This window comes from Caretta caretta, chromosome 22 (assembly GCF_965140235.1).
Source record: "Caretta caretta isolate rCarCar2 chromosome 22, rCarCar1.hap1, whole genome shotgun sequence".
Lineage (NCBI taxonomy): Eukaryota > Metazoa > Chordata > Testudines > Cheloniidae > Caretta > Caretta caretta.
The window spans coordinates 22,700,857-22,717,229 of record NC_134227.1 but is presented as its reverse complement, the minus strand read 5'-3'; the positions used below and the strand labels follow the sequence as shown (position 1 = coordinate 22,717,229).

Below are 16,373 nucleotides of genomic sequence, written 5' to 3'. Positions count from 1 at the left end.
TGGCATTCCTCAGCCTTGCCACAAGCCGAAATACAACAAGTTGCAAGCAGCTCAGAATCCACAATGGGGACTGATGTGATGATGGGGCCAGAGCCATGACATGCAGGTCTGGGGTGGGGGTGGAGCTGGATGCTGATGTGGCCTCAGGCTGTGTCTGCACAGCAATCAGACACCCACAGCCGGCCCGTGCCCGCTGACTCAGGCTCAGGCTGTGGGGCTGTTTCAGGGCCGTGCAGACATACCAGCTCGGGCTGCAGCCTGAGCTCTGGGACCCTCCCACTTCGCAGGGTCCTTGCTCTGGGCTCTAGCCTGAGCCCGAACGTCTCCACCAGCCCAAGCTCTGTAAGGCCAAGTCAGCGGGCATGGGCCAACCCTGAGTGTCTAATTGCAGTGCAGACGTACCCACAGGCAAGGGTGAGTTCTCTTCCTGTCTCCAGTCAAATTCATGAGAAGTGTTGATTTTGCTTTGAGCCTGTGGGTTCCTTTGAGCCTGCGATCTGGGAGCGGAGCAAACCCCGGACAGCTCAGACCAGATGGGGGCATCACTGCACAACCCGGGCTGGGCAGCACACCGCTGTGAAGGAGAGAACTGGTGCAGTAGGAAACATCTGCCCATGGAGTCTGCGTGACGCCTCAGGAAAAGAGCCTTGCAGGTGAATCAGGCCAGTGGAGTGGATTCTCGGGCCTCTCTCCCCACTGTCTTCGCAGCTCCTCTCCCCCCAGGGACCTCAGCGCAGCCCATGCCACGGTGGACACTCAGCTGGAATCTCAGCCACTTGTCAAAACCATGTAGGCAGAGAGAGAGGAAATTATTAACAGAGAGAGACCAGGGCAAGAGACCTTGCACGAGAAGGGTTATTAACGTTCCAGCCGCAGAGGGGAAGGGATGCTGCTTGTCTGAACTTTTCCTTCTGAGACTGGTAGAGCCTGGCTGTAAAGAGCAACCCTCTGCAGCCTGAAGGCCATGGGACTCCATTCCTGTGGCACAGAGGCACTGATGCCCCATGTCCCCAATTCATATTGCAAGGAGAGGTTAGGGAAGCCACGGCAGGGTGGGAGATCTGAATGATGCTTTGTGCACCCCCAGTTCCCCCAGGGTGTGGCCTTGCCATCAGAGCTAGGAGCTGGCAGTCAGGACTCCTGGGTTCCACTCCCAGCCGTGCCTCGTCATGTGACCTTGGGTGCCATTTCACCTCTGAACCACAGTGTCCCCAGCTGCATGCTGGGTCCCTGTAGGACCCGTAACCAGAGAAAAGTTCCCCTGCTGTGAGATCCTTGGCTGGAAGGGGCTGTAGACACATGGACTATTATTAGTCAGGATGTCCAGTGACTTAATGCTGGAAATGTGAGTCCAACCTGGAGCTGTTCCCCTGGGCACACCCGTCCCACACGCCTCTACCGCAGCCGCGCATGCCCAGGGCTCTGTACTCTGGGCGGTAACAGGTCCCAGTGTGTCCAGTGACGAGCCTCTGTGCCACGGTATCCAGCTTCCATAAAGAGGTGGACACTTCCAGGGTTTCCTCCATCAGGAGCTTCCCAGCCATCCCCAGAAAAGGCCGAGAGAGAGGCAGTAACAGCCAGAAGCTGTGTCAGAACTCTTCCTCCCCTTCCCTGGCTGCGCCCCTGCCAGGGGAATTCCTGAAGCCGTGGTGCAGCAAACCTTGCACAGATGCGATGATTTAATTAGCTTGAGTGGAAGCATTTGGTCCTACTCCAGTGTCTGGCGTAAGCCAGTTTCCCTCCTGGCTCCAGCTCAGTGAGCATCCAGAACAGGTGCCCTGTCGGGTTTGAAGTTGGAATGAAATAGGGAAAATTCCAAGGTATGTGGTGGGAGAGGGTGCGTGCGGGTGTGTCACTTTTATTTTATCGCCAATTCTCACGTCTTTATCATGAGTCCTGCAGTAATCCGTGTTTTCTAAAGCCCCAGGTCCTGGAGTCCTGTGATGAGAGGAGAATTTCCACTTTCCTTTAAAATAAAAAGTTAATTTCTAGCCTTCCTGTTTGTAGCAAATAGCCTGAAAATGTGACCCAAATGCATCCTAAAGACTCAGACACCAGAAGGCAAAGAAACCCGACCATTTATTATATTTTGAATCTCACTATTTTTAAGCTAGTCTCGTGATATTGTGGCATGGCTCATGACTTGTGGAAGCATGGGGTTAGCTTTGCTGCAGCATGACCCCTGTGCTGCTTTGCGTGGTGCAGAGTCTTTAAAGTGTGACTTTTTTCCTTCACTCCCTGGGGGTTTTTCCCTTCCACCTGTCTTGAATTTGTGGGGTGTCAGTCTGGTTCCCAGCAGGCAGGGTAGACACATTGCCCCTTGTTCTCTAGCTGGTGCCTCAGGAACAAGGTTGATAGATGGAGGGGGTCATGGGGTTTGATCACTCCCCTCTGGCCTCCTGAGCTGGCCTCTCGGAAGAGTGCAGCCTGGGGGAAGCTTGCCCTGGCCTGCTGGTTTGGCTCTGTTGCTAATCAGGGGCTTCAGTCTAGCACGGTATCGTGTGTAAACAGTCTGAACATGGTGGGCTGCTACCTCACCAGAGTGAGTCACAGGGCCACACAGTGAGCGAGGCTGTGAATCCTTGGCTGGAGTATGTTCAGGAGGGGTGAGTCGAGAGGGTGAGCCCCTGGGTGAGCGATGTGTCCTCTAACAATACTTTGTCCTTCCATGGCCCATCCATCCAGGCCAGGAACTCAGGGCACTTGGCAAGCGTATGTTAACTAAGCCTCACCGCTCCCCCTGGAATGGGATAAATGTCAGTTTTCCTGTCCATAGAGCGGGTAAAAAGAGTCCACTAACTCTCCCAGAGTCTCGCAGCAAGTCAGGGGCAGAGACCGGACTCTCCCTTTCTGACCAGTAGCCCATAGTCCTTTCTAGAGCTAGGAATAGAGCCCAGGCATCCTGGCTCCCTGCACCCCTGCTCTCATCCCTACAACCACTCTCCCTCCCAGAGGTGGGAATAGAACCCAGGAGTCCTGACTCCCCCTCACCTGCCATGCTCTAGTCTCTTCATCCCGTCTCCTCCCTGAGCAGGAGTTTGAGCTGGTCTGCTGGTGGCTGCATTTCCGTTACTGTTGAATTAAAATGTAAAGCATCTGCCAGGCGGCCAAGCCCCACTCAGTGGCGGGAGCCTCTGTGGAGCCATTTCACAAGCCGGAACAGGTGACACCTTGTCTTGACAACTGTCTAGTTTCTGAAATTGATTTTCTCCCCTCAGCTCGCTCTCTGCCCCGCTCTCCGTCCCCTGGGAATGGTGCAGCACTTCATTGGTTAGATTGGCTTTCTCCTTCCCTAGGGGGCTCGTCATCCTGGAAAGAGGCCCAAACCGGTGAGAAGGCAGGGGAGCGAGAGAGAGAAAGGTCTCTTGAAGAGGGTGCACAGCCCTAGCCCTAGCCCAGCTCAAGGAGATTTGGTGCAGCGGGAAATCCTTTAGCTCCCTGTTTGATCCTCGGAGCGCCAATCCAGGCTGTGGGAAATTAGAATGTAAAATGTACGTGGTGTTGCTTTTGCTGCTTTCCCCTCTCCGGGCAGCACGCTGCTCTCCCGGGAACCCGGCAGCGCTGAGAAGTTGATATGTTTACATCCACTGTGCTGCTTTTAATCAAACATCAATAAGTGCATGTCAGCGAAGCAAAGCTTGCAACAGAGCTGCCCTCTGAGCCCGCTGCTCTCAGGGAAATGGGCTAATTGCTCAGCTGCAGAGCAGCCTTTCCCATGCCCCCTTTGGCCCCCCCCCCCCCCATCCTGCCCAGAGACTGGCTCTGGTGGTTTTGCTGGTTGGTCACTTTTCTGTAGAACCAATTTTGGATTTGTAGAGACCGGAATTCCGGGGTGGCCACATTCTGCCTGGGGAGGGGGAGCGGGCCTGCAGGAGACAGGAAAGTGTGTGTGATAACTCGGTTAGGGCTCAGCAGCTGGGCACGCAGGGAGCACTGGTGTTTGGCATGCTGTGAACAGCCTCCACGGCAGGCAGTGGAGAAACAGTTTGCACCAGCCCCTGCCAACCAAATGCGCAGCCTTTCCCCTCCTCTGTTCGGGCTGTGCAACCTGGATCTGAATTGCAAACAGCCTGAAGTTTGGGGTTATTTGTAAAGAGGTGGACCAACACCCCGAGGCCAGACGGAGGTTTGGACGTGGCCGCTGCTTCCTAATGAGCTGCGTCCAGGGTGCCAGTCCAGAGGTGGAGGCTGCTCATGGGATTCATGGACCCCCCTTCTCCCACAAAGTTTTGGGTGTGTGGTTCCAGGCTCATCTCTGCTCTGTGCACAGGGCTGTATGTTCTTACTGCTCCCCTGGCATTTAGCGCACACAAGCAGCGCCCTGAAGGGGAAATCTGAAAGCTCAGTTGTGTGCCAGATCCTTCGGTGCCTGGTGCCTATTCTTTAAAAGTCCTTTTAAACTCTTGACCCCTTTTTTCTGCAGGGGCAGCTGCTAGGGAAGCTGGTGGAGGCTGGCTGGGCCATGAGGCCATCAGCGTGATGAGCGAGGTCTGGGCAGGTCAGCTGATGGCTGCAAAGTTCTGTTAGAAACAAAAGGCCAGCGCTGCCATGATGGGCTGTGGATGGGCAGAGGCGGAGGCAGCTGTGCACTTAGATTGTTCCTGGGGCTGCTCGGTGGGTGTGTCTCTCTCTGCGCTTGCTCTTTTGAGTCTTCCCGTTAACTGAACCATGGGGCCACCCGGGAGTGTGTGTCTGCGCAGAGATGTGCCAGAAGGCTGAGTGCAGCACAGCAGTCCCCAGAGGAGCAGCGTAACCAACGCAAGCACCAGTAACCACCGGAATCTCTGTCCTCTCTCTAAAGGTCACCTGTCTGCAGCAGGTAGCGCCTTGGCCGTTAACCCCTTTCAGGATGGCCCTGGCTTTGCCTCGCTCTGTTGTGCAACTGTTAAGTCTTTTCCAGTTGCTTCATTTTGGAGAAGAGACACGCTTTAGGGGCAGCTCATCTCAGCACCGGGCTCATGCTGCCTAATCCACAGGACAGCAGTCACTGAGTCACTGGAAGCTTTGTGGGGTGAAGGCTGCCTTGAGATCCAAGAGTCTCCCTCTCCTATGCCCCATCTCACTGGTTCAGGGTGGTTTGAGCTCAGTGGGTGCAGGGAACTCATCCACCCCTAATCTTTTCTCCTCTGGGCTCTTGGAAGACCTATGTTTATCAGCTACACAATCCACACGTGGTGTGGCCAGCTGGAACCCAGACCTCCCGCTCCAAACACAGCCCTCTACCCCTTGAGCCTCATTAGCTGCGCCGATGCTAGGATTCATACCTCTGTGAACCGCAGCTACTAGAGGGAGATACTAACTCCGTTCAGAAGAGGGTAATGGGGCTTCTGCAATGGCCAGTGATTAACATCTGTCTCCATTGCAGCTGGGCTATCTGCCCACCTCCTGAGAGGACTGTGACTCCAGGGGCAATTGGGCTGTTTCTGGAAGGATGGATGCAATGGAGGCAGGGGCCCAAGCAGGACTTGGGAGTGACCGTTGTCACTGAGTGACCCACCTCACAGCTGGGTGAGGCTGGTGACTAGCACCTGCTGGAATGAAGCATGAAATATGACACCACATTGAGCCCCTCTGCACAAAGAAATCCAGACTCACCACATGTAATGACCAGACTAGTTTACATAAATGTACTGACTAGAGTGTGAACACACCAGTGCTGTGGATTGGATGGAATCAGAACTGCCCAGTTGTGTGTCATGGGGCCTGTGCTGCTAAGAGATTCTCCTTTAGCCCGAGAGCTGTGGCAGCAGGTTCTGTTTCTAGTGGGGCTGTGAAGTTCCCTTTGGCCTGGCATGCAGCATTGTGACAAACAGGAAGCCCAAGGTGGCTACAGATTTGTTACAGTGCTTTGCACTTCTGTAGCCCCTCAAATTCCAGGATCTCGGCGCCGTTCCCAAGGTCCCGGGAGGCAGGGAGGTGCTGCTGTCCCCCTTTCACGGACAGGGAACCTGGAGCACAGAGGGGGGAAGTCACCCGCCCAAGGTCACACAGGATATCAGTGTCAGACTGCAGCCTCTCAGCCCTGTGCTTTAGTCACTAGTCCGGCCATCCGCCCTCCCCCACGTAACACACACCTGCCATGACCCTTTTCCCTTTCTCCAGTCGCCACACAGCCAGCAGCTAACTGCACTAGGGGGCTGGCAGCCCTCCCAAGGTATGGAGCAGCGACCCAGGGAGGAGAGCTCTTGCACCAGTCTCTGAGCGCTCTCCTGTGCCCCCCTGCTTGGCTTCTGTGTCCCGCGGTGACTCACATGCTCCCTGGTGCTTGGGAAGAGTCCTCCCCTTCCTCAGTTTCTTGCCATCCCTCCTCCCCTCCTGCTGCCCCCCAGCGTTTTGTCTGCCATCGCCATTGGAGCCACACTGCAAGACTCATGTCATTCATGTGTAAAGTTTTATGTGGCCACAGCTCCCCTCGGGAGCGGAGTTTTTACAGGGTGCTTTGAAGACTTGTCACAAGGCAGAGACGTCCTTGCCAGCCGTCAGAAACAGTCCCCGCCCCTCCGTGCCCATTCCCCCAAATCTGCTTTGTCTGCTCCACACCCCACTAGCACACGCAGCCAGAGAGGAAAGGTTTCTGTAGCTGTTAATTGAATTACATTGCCATAGAAAGCCGAGAAGTCGTAGCTCATTAAACTCTCTTGTGTCCCATTAGAACAGTGTGTGTTGCCTTTGCGGATTGTCATTATCATATATTACTGCGGGACTCAGCAGTGCTGTTTGTTTATGCATTACCGTTTTTTTCCTGCTTACCCAGCCCTCCCCCACCCCCCCAAGCCTGTTTTTCCTGCATGGTATATACCGCTCTGGGGACTGTGAAGCTGCAGCCTTCCTCCCTTGCTGGATAAATAATGACTTTTTTAGTGAAAGCCAAATTTATTTTCCTAAAGCTGGATTAACTGCAGGCTCAGTCTGTGTCCGGGGCTCTGCGGTGTGTGTTTGTGCTTGCGAGATGGATGAATGATGTTTACTACAGTCGTGCCATCCCTCACAGCAGGAAGGGACACGTTGGGTAGGAGCTATCCTAGCACATGACAATGTTGGGTGGGGGGACTGCACGCAACTGGGGCTGATTGGTCAGTACGTTTCCTCAGCTGGGATTCTTGTACTTTTACTGCAATTGGAATGTGGTCTGGAGAGTCGGGCATCAGGCTGAGAGTCAGGAGAAGGGGGGTTCACTGTCCAGGTCTGCCCTTGGCTCATCACGTGACCCAGGCCCAGTCACTGAGCCTCCCTGGATGAGTGTTTCCTCCTCAGTGAAATGGGAGTGTAACCCTCCCTTGCATGGGTGCCATGGCAGTGGCTGCAGGGCAGTGTGCAAAGCCCGCTGGATGGAAGACGCTCAAGAGAGGCAAAACTTTTATTTAGTATTGACAGTATCCTGATTCTCTTGTGCTGTGAATGGAACCTGGGCACCAGCTGCGGGTGCACAAGCACCTGGAGTGTGGCAGGGCTGAGTGTATTTTATTAACTGGACCCTAAGTATTCTCAAAGGCTCTTTATTGGGAAGGCGTTATCATAGTGGGAGGCCTGCCAGCAGTTCCACTTTATTGTTCAGTCTCTGAGATGGCCATCACTTTCTGTAGCCAATTGCAATATCCAGCAAGTGTTAAATATACAAAGGACACAGGCCAGCGAGCTGGACTCCCATGCAGATTTGCATTCATAGTTCTGTGCCTGATCAAGACTATAAAGAAAAGATTCTGAGGTGCTGGAAGCAGGCCAGGCCAGTGGAAGGGCAGGGACTGAGTGGCCCCCCCCCAGCAGTGTGCAGATGCCCAGAGGGGCCGGGCTGAGGCCCCTGTTTTCCAGGTTATTGCCAAGGAGCTGGCTGGCTTCCCCTTCCCAGTATTAGTGCAGACAACTCGTTTCTCCCAGAGGCTGGGTTCCCTTGTTAGATCCGCAATAGAGGTCTCCCTGCAGGATTGGGAGCTGGCAGATACCGGACACAGTGTTGGTATATAATATTCTAAATGCTGTTGATTACAAAACAAACCTTACTCACTCCACAGTCACACTCCAAACATACTATACCAGAGTCCAAAGGTCAGAATGGTCCTAATGGCCAGTCGAGATTCCTTCTGATCATAAGATGTGGGGAGCCAGTGAAAACCACATTTATATCCACACGGGGCTCTGGATCAATAAACGACTCTGATTTGCTGAAATCATAGGCATCCATTTATAGTCCATTCCATCATGTCATCGGTTTTTTGCCTTTGTTTACTAGGCCTTCCACCCACACAATTCCAGAGACAATCCTGGGCGGGCCGCCATGATCCAAGGCATGCCATCTCCTCCATTTCTGACACAATTTTATATCAGTCCAGCTGGTGTTGTTTCCTTTTCTGCTGATTCTCTATATTTTTCTCAGAACATAACAAGATTGTTTTTCCACAAATAGTTCTAATAGTTCTTGACCTTAAGTTCTTGCTTCGGTTGCCAACTTGCAATGCACATATCCATGTCAAGCATGCGTCATTCATACCAGGCCTCAATGACCTATAACATATTATATGGATATATGAATCACTGTGTGTGTGTGTATGTATCTGTATATCCCAACAGCTTTGCTCTGCTGCTGGGTTGGGAGTTCTCAAGAGACACTGCCTGCTCCCCCTCACTTCTTGTCAGCAGGAAGGACTGGAAGCCCCATGTGTCTCCAGAGGGGGGATGCTGTGCAGGCACTTGGAATTGCAGGGACCTTTGTTTGCTTCTCTGATGATTCCCACCTGGTCGCCCTCCGTGGGGTCAGGGACAACTCATCACTGTTTTAGGGTGCTCGCTGGCCAAAGCTGGCCTTTCTTTCGGAAGCTTGTCTTCTCTCTACAATGCCACACAGCTTCCCTGTTTTCTTTTATAGCAGTGACCTTTGTCGAACACAAAAGCTGGTTTATAACCTGCAGGCTTATTTTTTGCTCTCTCCTTGGTTATTTTTGGGGCAGGGGAAGGTGGCACTAGGAGTTCAGGAGACTACAGTATAAGAGAAATCTTGCCGGCATTTTCTTTCCAGCATGCCTCTGAATTTTTAGGTCCTTGTCCTCCACTGGGACTTTACTGTTTAGCTATTGTTACTGCACCGGCTGCAAGTTAGATGGTTTGCAGTGACCTAGGAGCACAGGGTCCCTGCCAGGGGGAGCTTGCAATCTGAGCTTGCATGAAACTGTTCTCCCTTCTTTGCGTGGGAGACCTAGGAGCTGCCTGGGAGAGGACGTGCCAAAGTGGACTTGGAGCAGAGAGGAATATTGTGGTCCAGATGGCTGGGTCAGGGTGGGGGTGCGCTCCTGGCTGAGAGGTGTGCGAGGCAAAAGGCGCAGAGATGGCTGGAGGATGGGCAGTTACAATGATTAGCTATGGAGCAGGGAGGAAGACACAAGGAGATGGGAACAGGAGTGAGCAGGGTTGTGCGAGTCCTAAAGGGTCAGGACAGCCTTCTTTCAGCTGCCTGGCAGCCTGTTGTGTATGGTGTTGGTGTTGGCTCGGCTTCCAACAGCGCAGTGTCCACCATATCACAAGAGCTGTAATGCCCAGTCGCCATCTTTGCTGGCACATCTCGGAGCAAGGAGACTCCACCCCTTCTCCAGTCTTCCCTTCAGGCTGAAAGGAAATCAGGGCTGTGCGAGGCGGGTGGGAACCAAGGCCAAGACCTGTCCTGGCCAACTCGTACATCTCCAAGCCCCAGGAAAGCATTGTTGTTGTCCAGTGATGGTCAGAAACGTGATAGTTGGCCCTCAAAGCTTGAATGACACCCACCAGTAAATGGGTTCGCTCCAGCCTGTGCCAGGGCATACTGGGGCTGTCAGCTTTCCCAGGTAACCTTTTTCAGGTAACTTGCGTGAGGCGGGTGAAAGGATGGGGCAGCTGACCCCCGTGTGACCGCTAAACCTGTGTATTGTAGGAAATGTCAGCTGAGCCAAGCCGTAGTTACTGACTCAGTCTGTTCCTTTGTTGGAGTCGGTCAAGAGCTGCTCCTTTTAGCTGGGAAAGAGGCGCTAGGAAGTGAATGCCTTTCTTTTTATTGTATTTTATGTTAATATTCCGTATGGATATAAAAAAATCTCTGGCATCTGCAATGCAAAGCCTGACTTGTTGATGTAAAATCGTACTCTATATTCTGCCCAGGTTTATAGGAGTGAATTATGCAAATTTTTGATGGAAAAATATTCCTCCTCACATCCTTGAGAGTGTAAAACCTTAGTCAATAATTCATAGTTGTGTGTCTCAGACTGGAGGCTTTCTCTTCATTATAACTTGCACCTAGTTATTTGTCTTTCACATTTTATTGTATATGCTGGTGTAATGCTATGCATTATAAAATTTATCTGCTTCATTATTTTATGATCCTGAGCTGTATAATGCAACAAAACTATTCTGTTTCTGACTGCGTGGCCTATTGGCTGTATCTGCAGCTGATAAACTGCATTCGGCCACCTCACTGATCCCGTTTGTGGGATAAACTTTGAGCGTGCTGAGCAGGGAGTTGGGTGCGCCCTACCCACGTGCCTGGGGATTGAAGAATTGTCTTTAATTCTCCAAGTGCAGCAGTGGACATTAACCCCTGTGTGTCTCAGCGCATCCCCAGCACGAGGGAAATCTCAGACGGGTTTGAATGTGCTTAAAAACAATTAAATGCGCCTTGGTGGTGGTGGTGGTTTGTTGTGACTAGTAAGGAAGTTCCTCACTGTGTCGGTTAATACAGAAGTGTATGTTCACTAACAGCTCCTAATTCTCTAGCTTTTCACCCCGTGGAGCACGGCTGGAATCTGTTTGGCCACGCACGTAACACGTTGTGTTCTGGCTAACTTTTAGTGGGCACACAGTACAGAGTAAGGACAGCTAGCTGAGTACTGCAGTTAGCCAGGTCCTTTCGTGGCCCCCAGAGCCCTAGTGTCCAAGGGCCTTGCCGTGGGGAATGGGTTTTATCCTCGCGACTCCCCACAGAGGCAGGACAGTATTCTCACCCTTGTACAGCTGGAGAGATGAGATGTCAACATCTGTAGCTCAGCTGGGAGGTGAACCCAGATCTCTTGAGTCCCATCCACCGCCCTGCCCACTGGACCACCCTTCCTCACAGCCCCTCTTTAATGCCTGGCCAGTTACTAGAGCTGGAGAGCAATGGTCATTAGGTATCTGATTATTGCTGGCTCCTATGGGGCTGGCGGCTCCAGCCACATCAGCTGCTGCTGTCCAGGGCACAGGGATGGTGAAGCCAACGACAGAGTGCAGACCTGTTCCTGGCTCATTTCAGCCTTGGAGCCCCACGGCCTGTGCCCTCTCTGGCCACAGAGCTCCCAGGCTAACTGAACAGTAATCCCCCCTCTTGTGGGCACAGCAGCTCCTGGGGACCCCGGCACTTGGCTCTGACGTGCTGGGCTGTGGGTGAATGACGACTCTCTGGGACAAGTATTGCAGCCTTTGGCAGGCAGCAGGGGGTCATGGCTGGTGGCTGGAGGATTGCTGACCTTAGTGCTCTGCAGCAAGTCTGCTCTGAAGGCCGCCAGTTTAGCCTTGGCCAGGTCGATTTGCTGTAGATGTGAGCGTCAGGACAGTGCAGTTGCTAAGTTCCCCAGGGTCTGTTCTGCCTCACACCTTAGCACGTGTCTCTGAAGCCTCTGCTACTGCACTCATTTCTCCCCCTCCTCTCAGTCCCAGCCATGATCACTTCCCACCCCAACACCACCATTGCGATCAAGGGCCAGATGAAGGAGCTGAATTGCACAGCCCGAGGGGAGCGGCCAATCATCATTCGCTGGGAGAAAGGCGACACCGTCATCGACCCCGACCGCAACATGAGATATGCCATTACCACCAAGGATAACGGTGACGAGGTCATTTCAACGCTCAAGGTGAGAGAGCTCTGGGTGAGATGTGCCAGCACTGAGGTCCATGAGTGGAGCGGTGGGTGCATTTCACACCCCCATGGGGTTGGTTACATTTCTGATAACAAGGGGTCACCCTCCTCTTTCCATTTGCTGCTCCCATGACCTGTCTGTGCCGGGAACGGCCTGAGAGCAGTTTGGCTGCAAGTGCCTGGCATTACTCAGGCTTCTCTGTAAAAAGCATCTTCCCCCTTAGCCAGGGAAATTGGGAAATTGTTTTAATTTCTTATGAGAAATTTTTCAGTTTAATTGAAGGGGGGAAAAAACCCTCGAAAGATGATTATTGGGTTTGTGAGAAAGGGAAAATTTCCAATGAATGAATCTTTTTCCCTCGATTCATCCAAAGATGGAAACTTTCCAGCCCGCTCATGTGTGTGAGCTCCTCAGTCCTGGCTGCCGGGAGCCTGGGTGGCACAATTGTCACACCTGAAGAAGTAGCTCGGGTCCTTCTCTCCGGACCTAGGGCTGAGCTTTCATTGAGTGGTGTTAGAGATTGGCAAGCTCATTTTGCCAGCACTTGAATCCACTAAAACGTAAGTTCAGAAATGTGCCTCGTGTGGATGTTGCTGCTCTGAAGAGACTGCAGAAGAGCAGAGGGGAGAAAAGGAATCTAGACACTGGCCTCAGTTTGGGGTGGGAAGAGAGACCTTGCTTTAGGGTGCAGGCTCCGTAAGGCACGGATGGAGGGCACTTGGGTAGCTGCACCGTTAGCGTAACAGAGGGGAGAACTGGGCCCATGTGTTTTCTGTTTAGTGTCTGTCACCAGCTGTACAGTTAGAGCGTTGTGCGAATAACAAGCACATCTCCCGCATTAAGGCACATTGTGCCCTCACTGTCACAACGGCAGCGAAATTCTGAAATGGCCTCATTTTCTCCCCTTGCATATCCATAGCTTAAACCAGCCGACCGGGGGGACTCCGTCTTCTTCTCCTGCCATGCGATCAATTCTTACGGTGAAGATAGAGGATTGATCCAGCTCACTGTCCAAGGTACTTGTTTTCCACCTGCTAGGTAGAATCATAGAAATGTAAGTCTGGAAGGGACCGGGGGAGGCCATCTAGTCCTTCCTCTGAGCTAAGGTAGTACCAGGTAAACCTAGACCATCCCTGACAAGTGTTTGTCTGACCTGTTCTTAAAAAGCTCCAGTGCCAGGGATTCCACACTCTGCCTTGGAAGCCGGTCCAGAGCTTAACTAGCCTTAGAGTTAGATGGTTTTTCCTAATATCTCACCTAAATCTCCCTGGCTGCAGATTAAGCCCATTTCTCCTTGTCCTGCCTTCAGTGGACATGAAGAACAACTAATCCCCGCCTTCTTTAGAACAGCCCTTAGTGTACTGGAAGACTGTTCTCAGGTCCCCCTCCTCAGTTGTCTTTTTTGCTCAAGGCCAAACATCCCCAGTTTTTTAACCTTTCCTCATAGCTCAGGTTTTCTAAACCTTTCATCATGTCTGTTGCTCTCCTGGAGACTCTCTCCAATTTGTCCACCTCTTTCTTAAAGAGAAACTGGACACCTGAGAGGAACCTGGGTCACCTGGGATGGATTCTTTGTCACTGGAAAATTTTAAATTAAGTTTAGATGTTTTTCTAAAAGATCTGCTCTAGTTCAAATAGGAGTCAATAGCAGAAGTCCTATGGCCTGTGCTTTGCAGGAGGTCAGACTAGATGCTCACTGTGGTCCCTTGTGGCTTTATAGCCTAGGAATCTTTGACCCCACAGGGAAGAAGAGATCATGCCTGTTCAAGCAAGCATTTAATCATGTGCTCAAGTCCCATTTAGAGGAACTTAAGCCCGTGTTTAACGCATGTGCAAGTGCTTTCCTAAGTAATGGCCTGCGAAAGCATGTCGCAGAAAAGGTGCCACATACGAGATCATGTGCAGTGCATGCAGGAAAGAGAGGGCACAAAGAGGGCTGCTTCTTACTCCAAATGCCACTTACCCATGTGTCTTTGAGTCAGACCCGCTCACTTTGTACAAACCAGGCTTAATGTGTGTGAAGCCTGCACAACCGATACAGCTACAGGAGAGGGAGCTAGGTCTGGTCTGCCTTCAGCATCATCAACCAAATTGTCACCTAAATGGTGACTGCAAGATCTTCTGCCCTGAAATCCGTTGCAGGAGCCGACTTGTATTTTAAGGCCCAAACAAAAGGAAGTAACTATCCAACTTGCTTCCTCTGTGCGGGAAGGGAAGAATGTCACCATCAGGGGTGAAATCGTTTTCATATTTTTGGGAATGGTTTATTCACTTGGCCTCAACTTTTTCTCTCTAAGAGCCTCCTGACCCGCCAGAGCTGGAAATTCGCGAGGTGAAAGCCCGAAGCATGAACTTGCGTTGGACTCAGAGATTTGATGGAAACAGCATCATCACTGGGTTTGATATTGAATACAAGAATAAATCTGGTAGGTGATTGCATTTCCCCCCCACTATGTACGTATAATCTAGACTGAAACAAACGTGCTTCTCTGGAATTGTTATCCATAGATACAAATCTAAAACAGTGGAAGAAGACAATAGTCTGTGTGTCAACATAAGAGATCAAGTGTACTATGCTTGAGGAAGAATTTATAATTAGAGCTAGGAGGGAATCGTTCAACACCACGGTTTTTGTCAGAAAAAGCTGATTTGTCAGAACCAAAGCTTTTGGCAGGAAACGGTTGGTTACAACAAATTTTTCAACTCAAAAAGTTTCTGAGGAAAAATGTTCTGAAGTTGTTGAAACATTAAATTTTGACATTTTTGTGAAGAATTCTGGTTTTCTGGTTCAAACTTACTTTTCGTTTCAAACTTTCAGCAAATTATAGTAAAAAAAAATAGTCAAAATCAAAATGAAATGATCAAAGCAAAACATTGTGATTGGCCCCACCTAACCCTTTTTTGGAGGGGGGGTTGGTTTGCAAATATTTGTTATATTTTGATTTTTTTGGTCAATTCTGGGCAGAATTTTTTTTTTTCAAAATCTCAAAATTGTTCATGGAATGGGAAACCTGTTCCACGCCCCTCCTGCCCCCCAGCTCTACTTGGTACTGCCAGTGAGACCCGAACTGCTGGGAATTACCAGGGTAGTTTTTCTGTTTCCTGCTGTAATAGTGGAACAGAATTAAGTTCTGTGTAGAGCCTTCTGTTCCCAGCGCAGCAAGCTGGAGGCTGATCTTATTGTGACTTTGCAAATCAGTACATGCTCTGAAAGGGGCATTTTATAGCCCACGCCTACAAAGTTCTAAGCTCCCTCAGCTCCTACTGATTGCTGTGAGACTCCAGGGTGCTTAGCGCCTTGTAGAATTGAGTCTTAGCTTGTTCTCTTTCTGAGTGGCTGCTCTCGTTTATAAAGACTGCATTCATTGCCGTAGTAACGATTAATGCAGTAGTTCCAGATCCACAGAAGGAAAACCCTGCGGTAGGGAGAGGGACTAGATAAGTAACATAAGGCTCCCATTTTTAACAGCGAGGGTAATTAGTCATTGGAATAGCATCCCCGGGGGAAGGGCGGATCCGCCTTCGCATGGAGTGCTGAAATCGGGAGTGGAGCTCGTTCTCAGAGATACTCTAGCTCAGCCAGGGGTTCTGGGCTGAATGCGGGAATCCCTGTTTGAGGGTCTCTGGCCAGTGCAGTGTTGGAGATCAGCGTGGATGCTCATCATGGTCCCTTTGGGCCTTAGTGTCTATGGAGCTCGCTGGCCAGTTGGATCTTTTCACGTCCTAACCGCTGATGCTGCACAGAGACACACAGGCTCATTAGTGTGGGGGGAAGGAGTGTGGCCCCTGGTGCACCCTGCCACTGAGAGAGCTGGGGCTGGCTCCAGCCCCGCATGCTAAGCAGTGGCAGGGAGGGTGCTCGGTTCTGTCCCCCCACCCCAGTCTCTCTCGGGGAGAGGGATCTCCTTCTGGGACTCCTACTGTCACTTCCTCTGCCTCCTGAGGACAGGTGGGGCCATCCCAGGGAAGGGAGGGGATGCAGGCCTCGTCTGCGCATTCTTGCATGGTGTATAAAGGGAATATTCTGCATCCCAGTCCCTTTGATGAAGAAAGGAGAGAGCAGCATTAATGAAATATGTTAATTCATGTTAGATGGGAGCGTTTGAAAGGGAATATTAAAAGAGGCAGTATTTACAAACAGCCAAACCTGGAGTTATACAAAAGCAAGGAGGGAAAATCCTGGCATCTTGAAACATGGGAGCCAGATAAACAAAGGCCATAAGTAAACAATAAAATAGTCATCCTCAGCCTAGCTGTCTGAGCTGATGGAAATAGGCACTTTTCAGAGACGTCACAGCACCTTGCAGAACATTGGGTCGAATTGACCTGGAAATTCCTCTGCAGGGCCCATTGCCTGGGACACATGGCTAGGAAATGCCCTTTGCTACCAGAGATCCCATTTCGGCCCCCTTGCTGTAATCCAGCCTGGGTCAATGTCCTGTAGTGAGCAGTGCTGCCCGGAGAAACCAGGAGTTTTGTTAATTTCTTCAGCTGAGCTTCCCAGTTCATGTTGGTGCCTCTGCC

At 51.4% G+C, this 16,373-nt stretch overlaps 1 protein-coding gene across 2 annotated transcripts in view; it reads left to right on the top strand.

Moving 5' to 3' along the window:
* The window catches only part of DSCAML1 (DS cell adhesion molecule like 1), a 336,815-nt gene that overhangs the window by 206,054 nt on the left and 114,388 nt on the right, over window positions 1–16,373 (top strand). For both annotated transcript variants that reach the window (XM_048827440.2, XM_048827441.2), the window contains exons 12-14: window positions 11,644–11,843; window positions 12,769–12,865; window positions 14,147–14,275. In XM_048827440.2, the coding sequence (XP_048683397.1) occupies window positions 11,644–11,843; window positions 12,769–12,865; window positions 14,147–14,275 (426 nt within the window). The remainder of the gene's footprint in view (window positions 1–11,643; window positions 11,844–12,768; window positions 12,866–14,146; window positions 14,276–16,373) is intronic.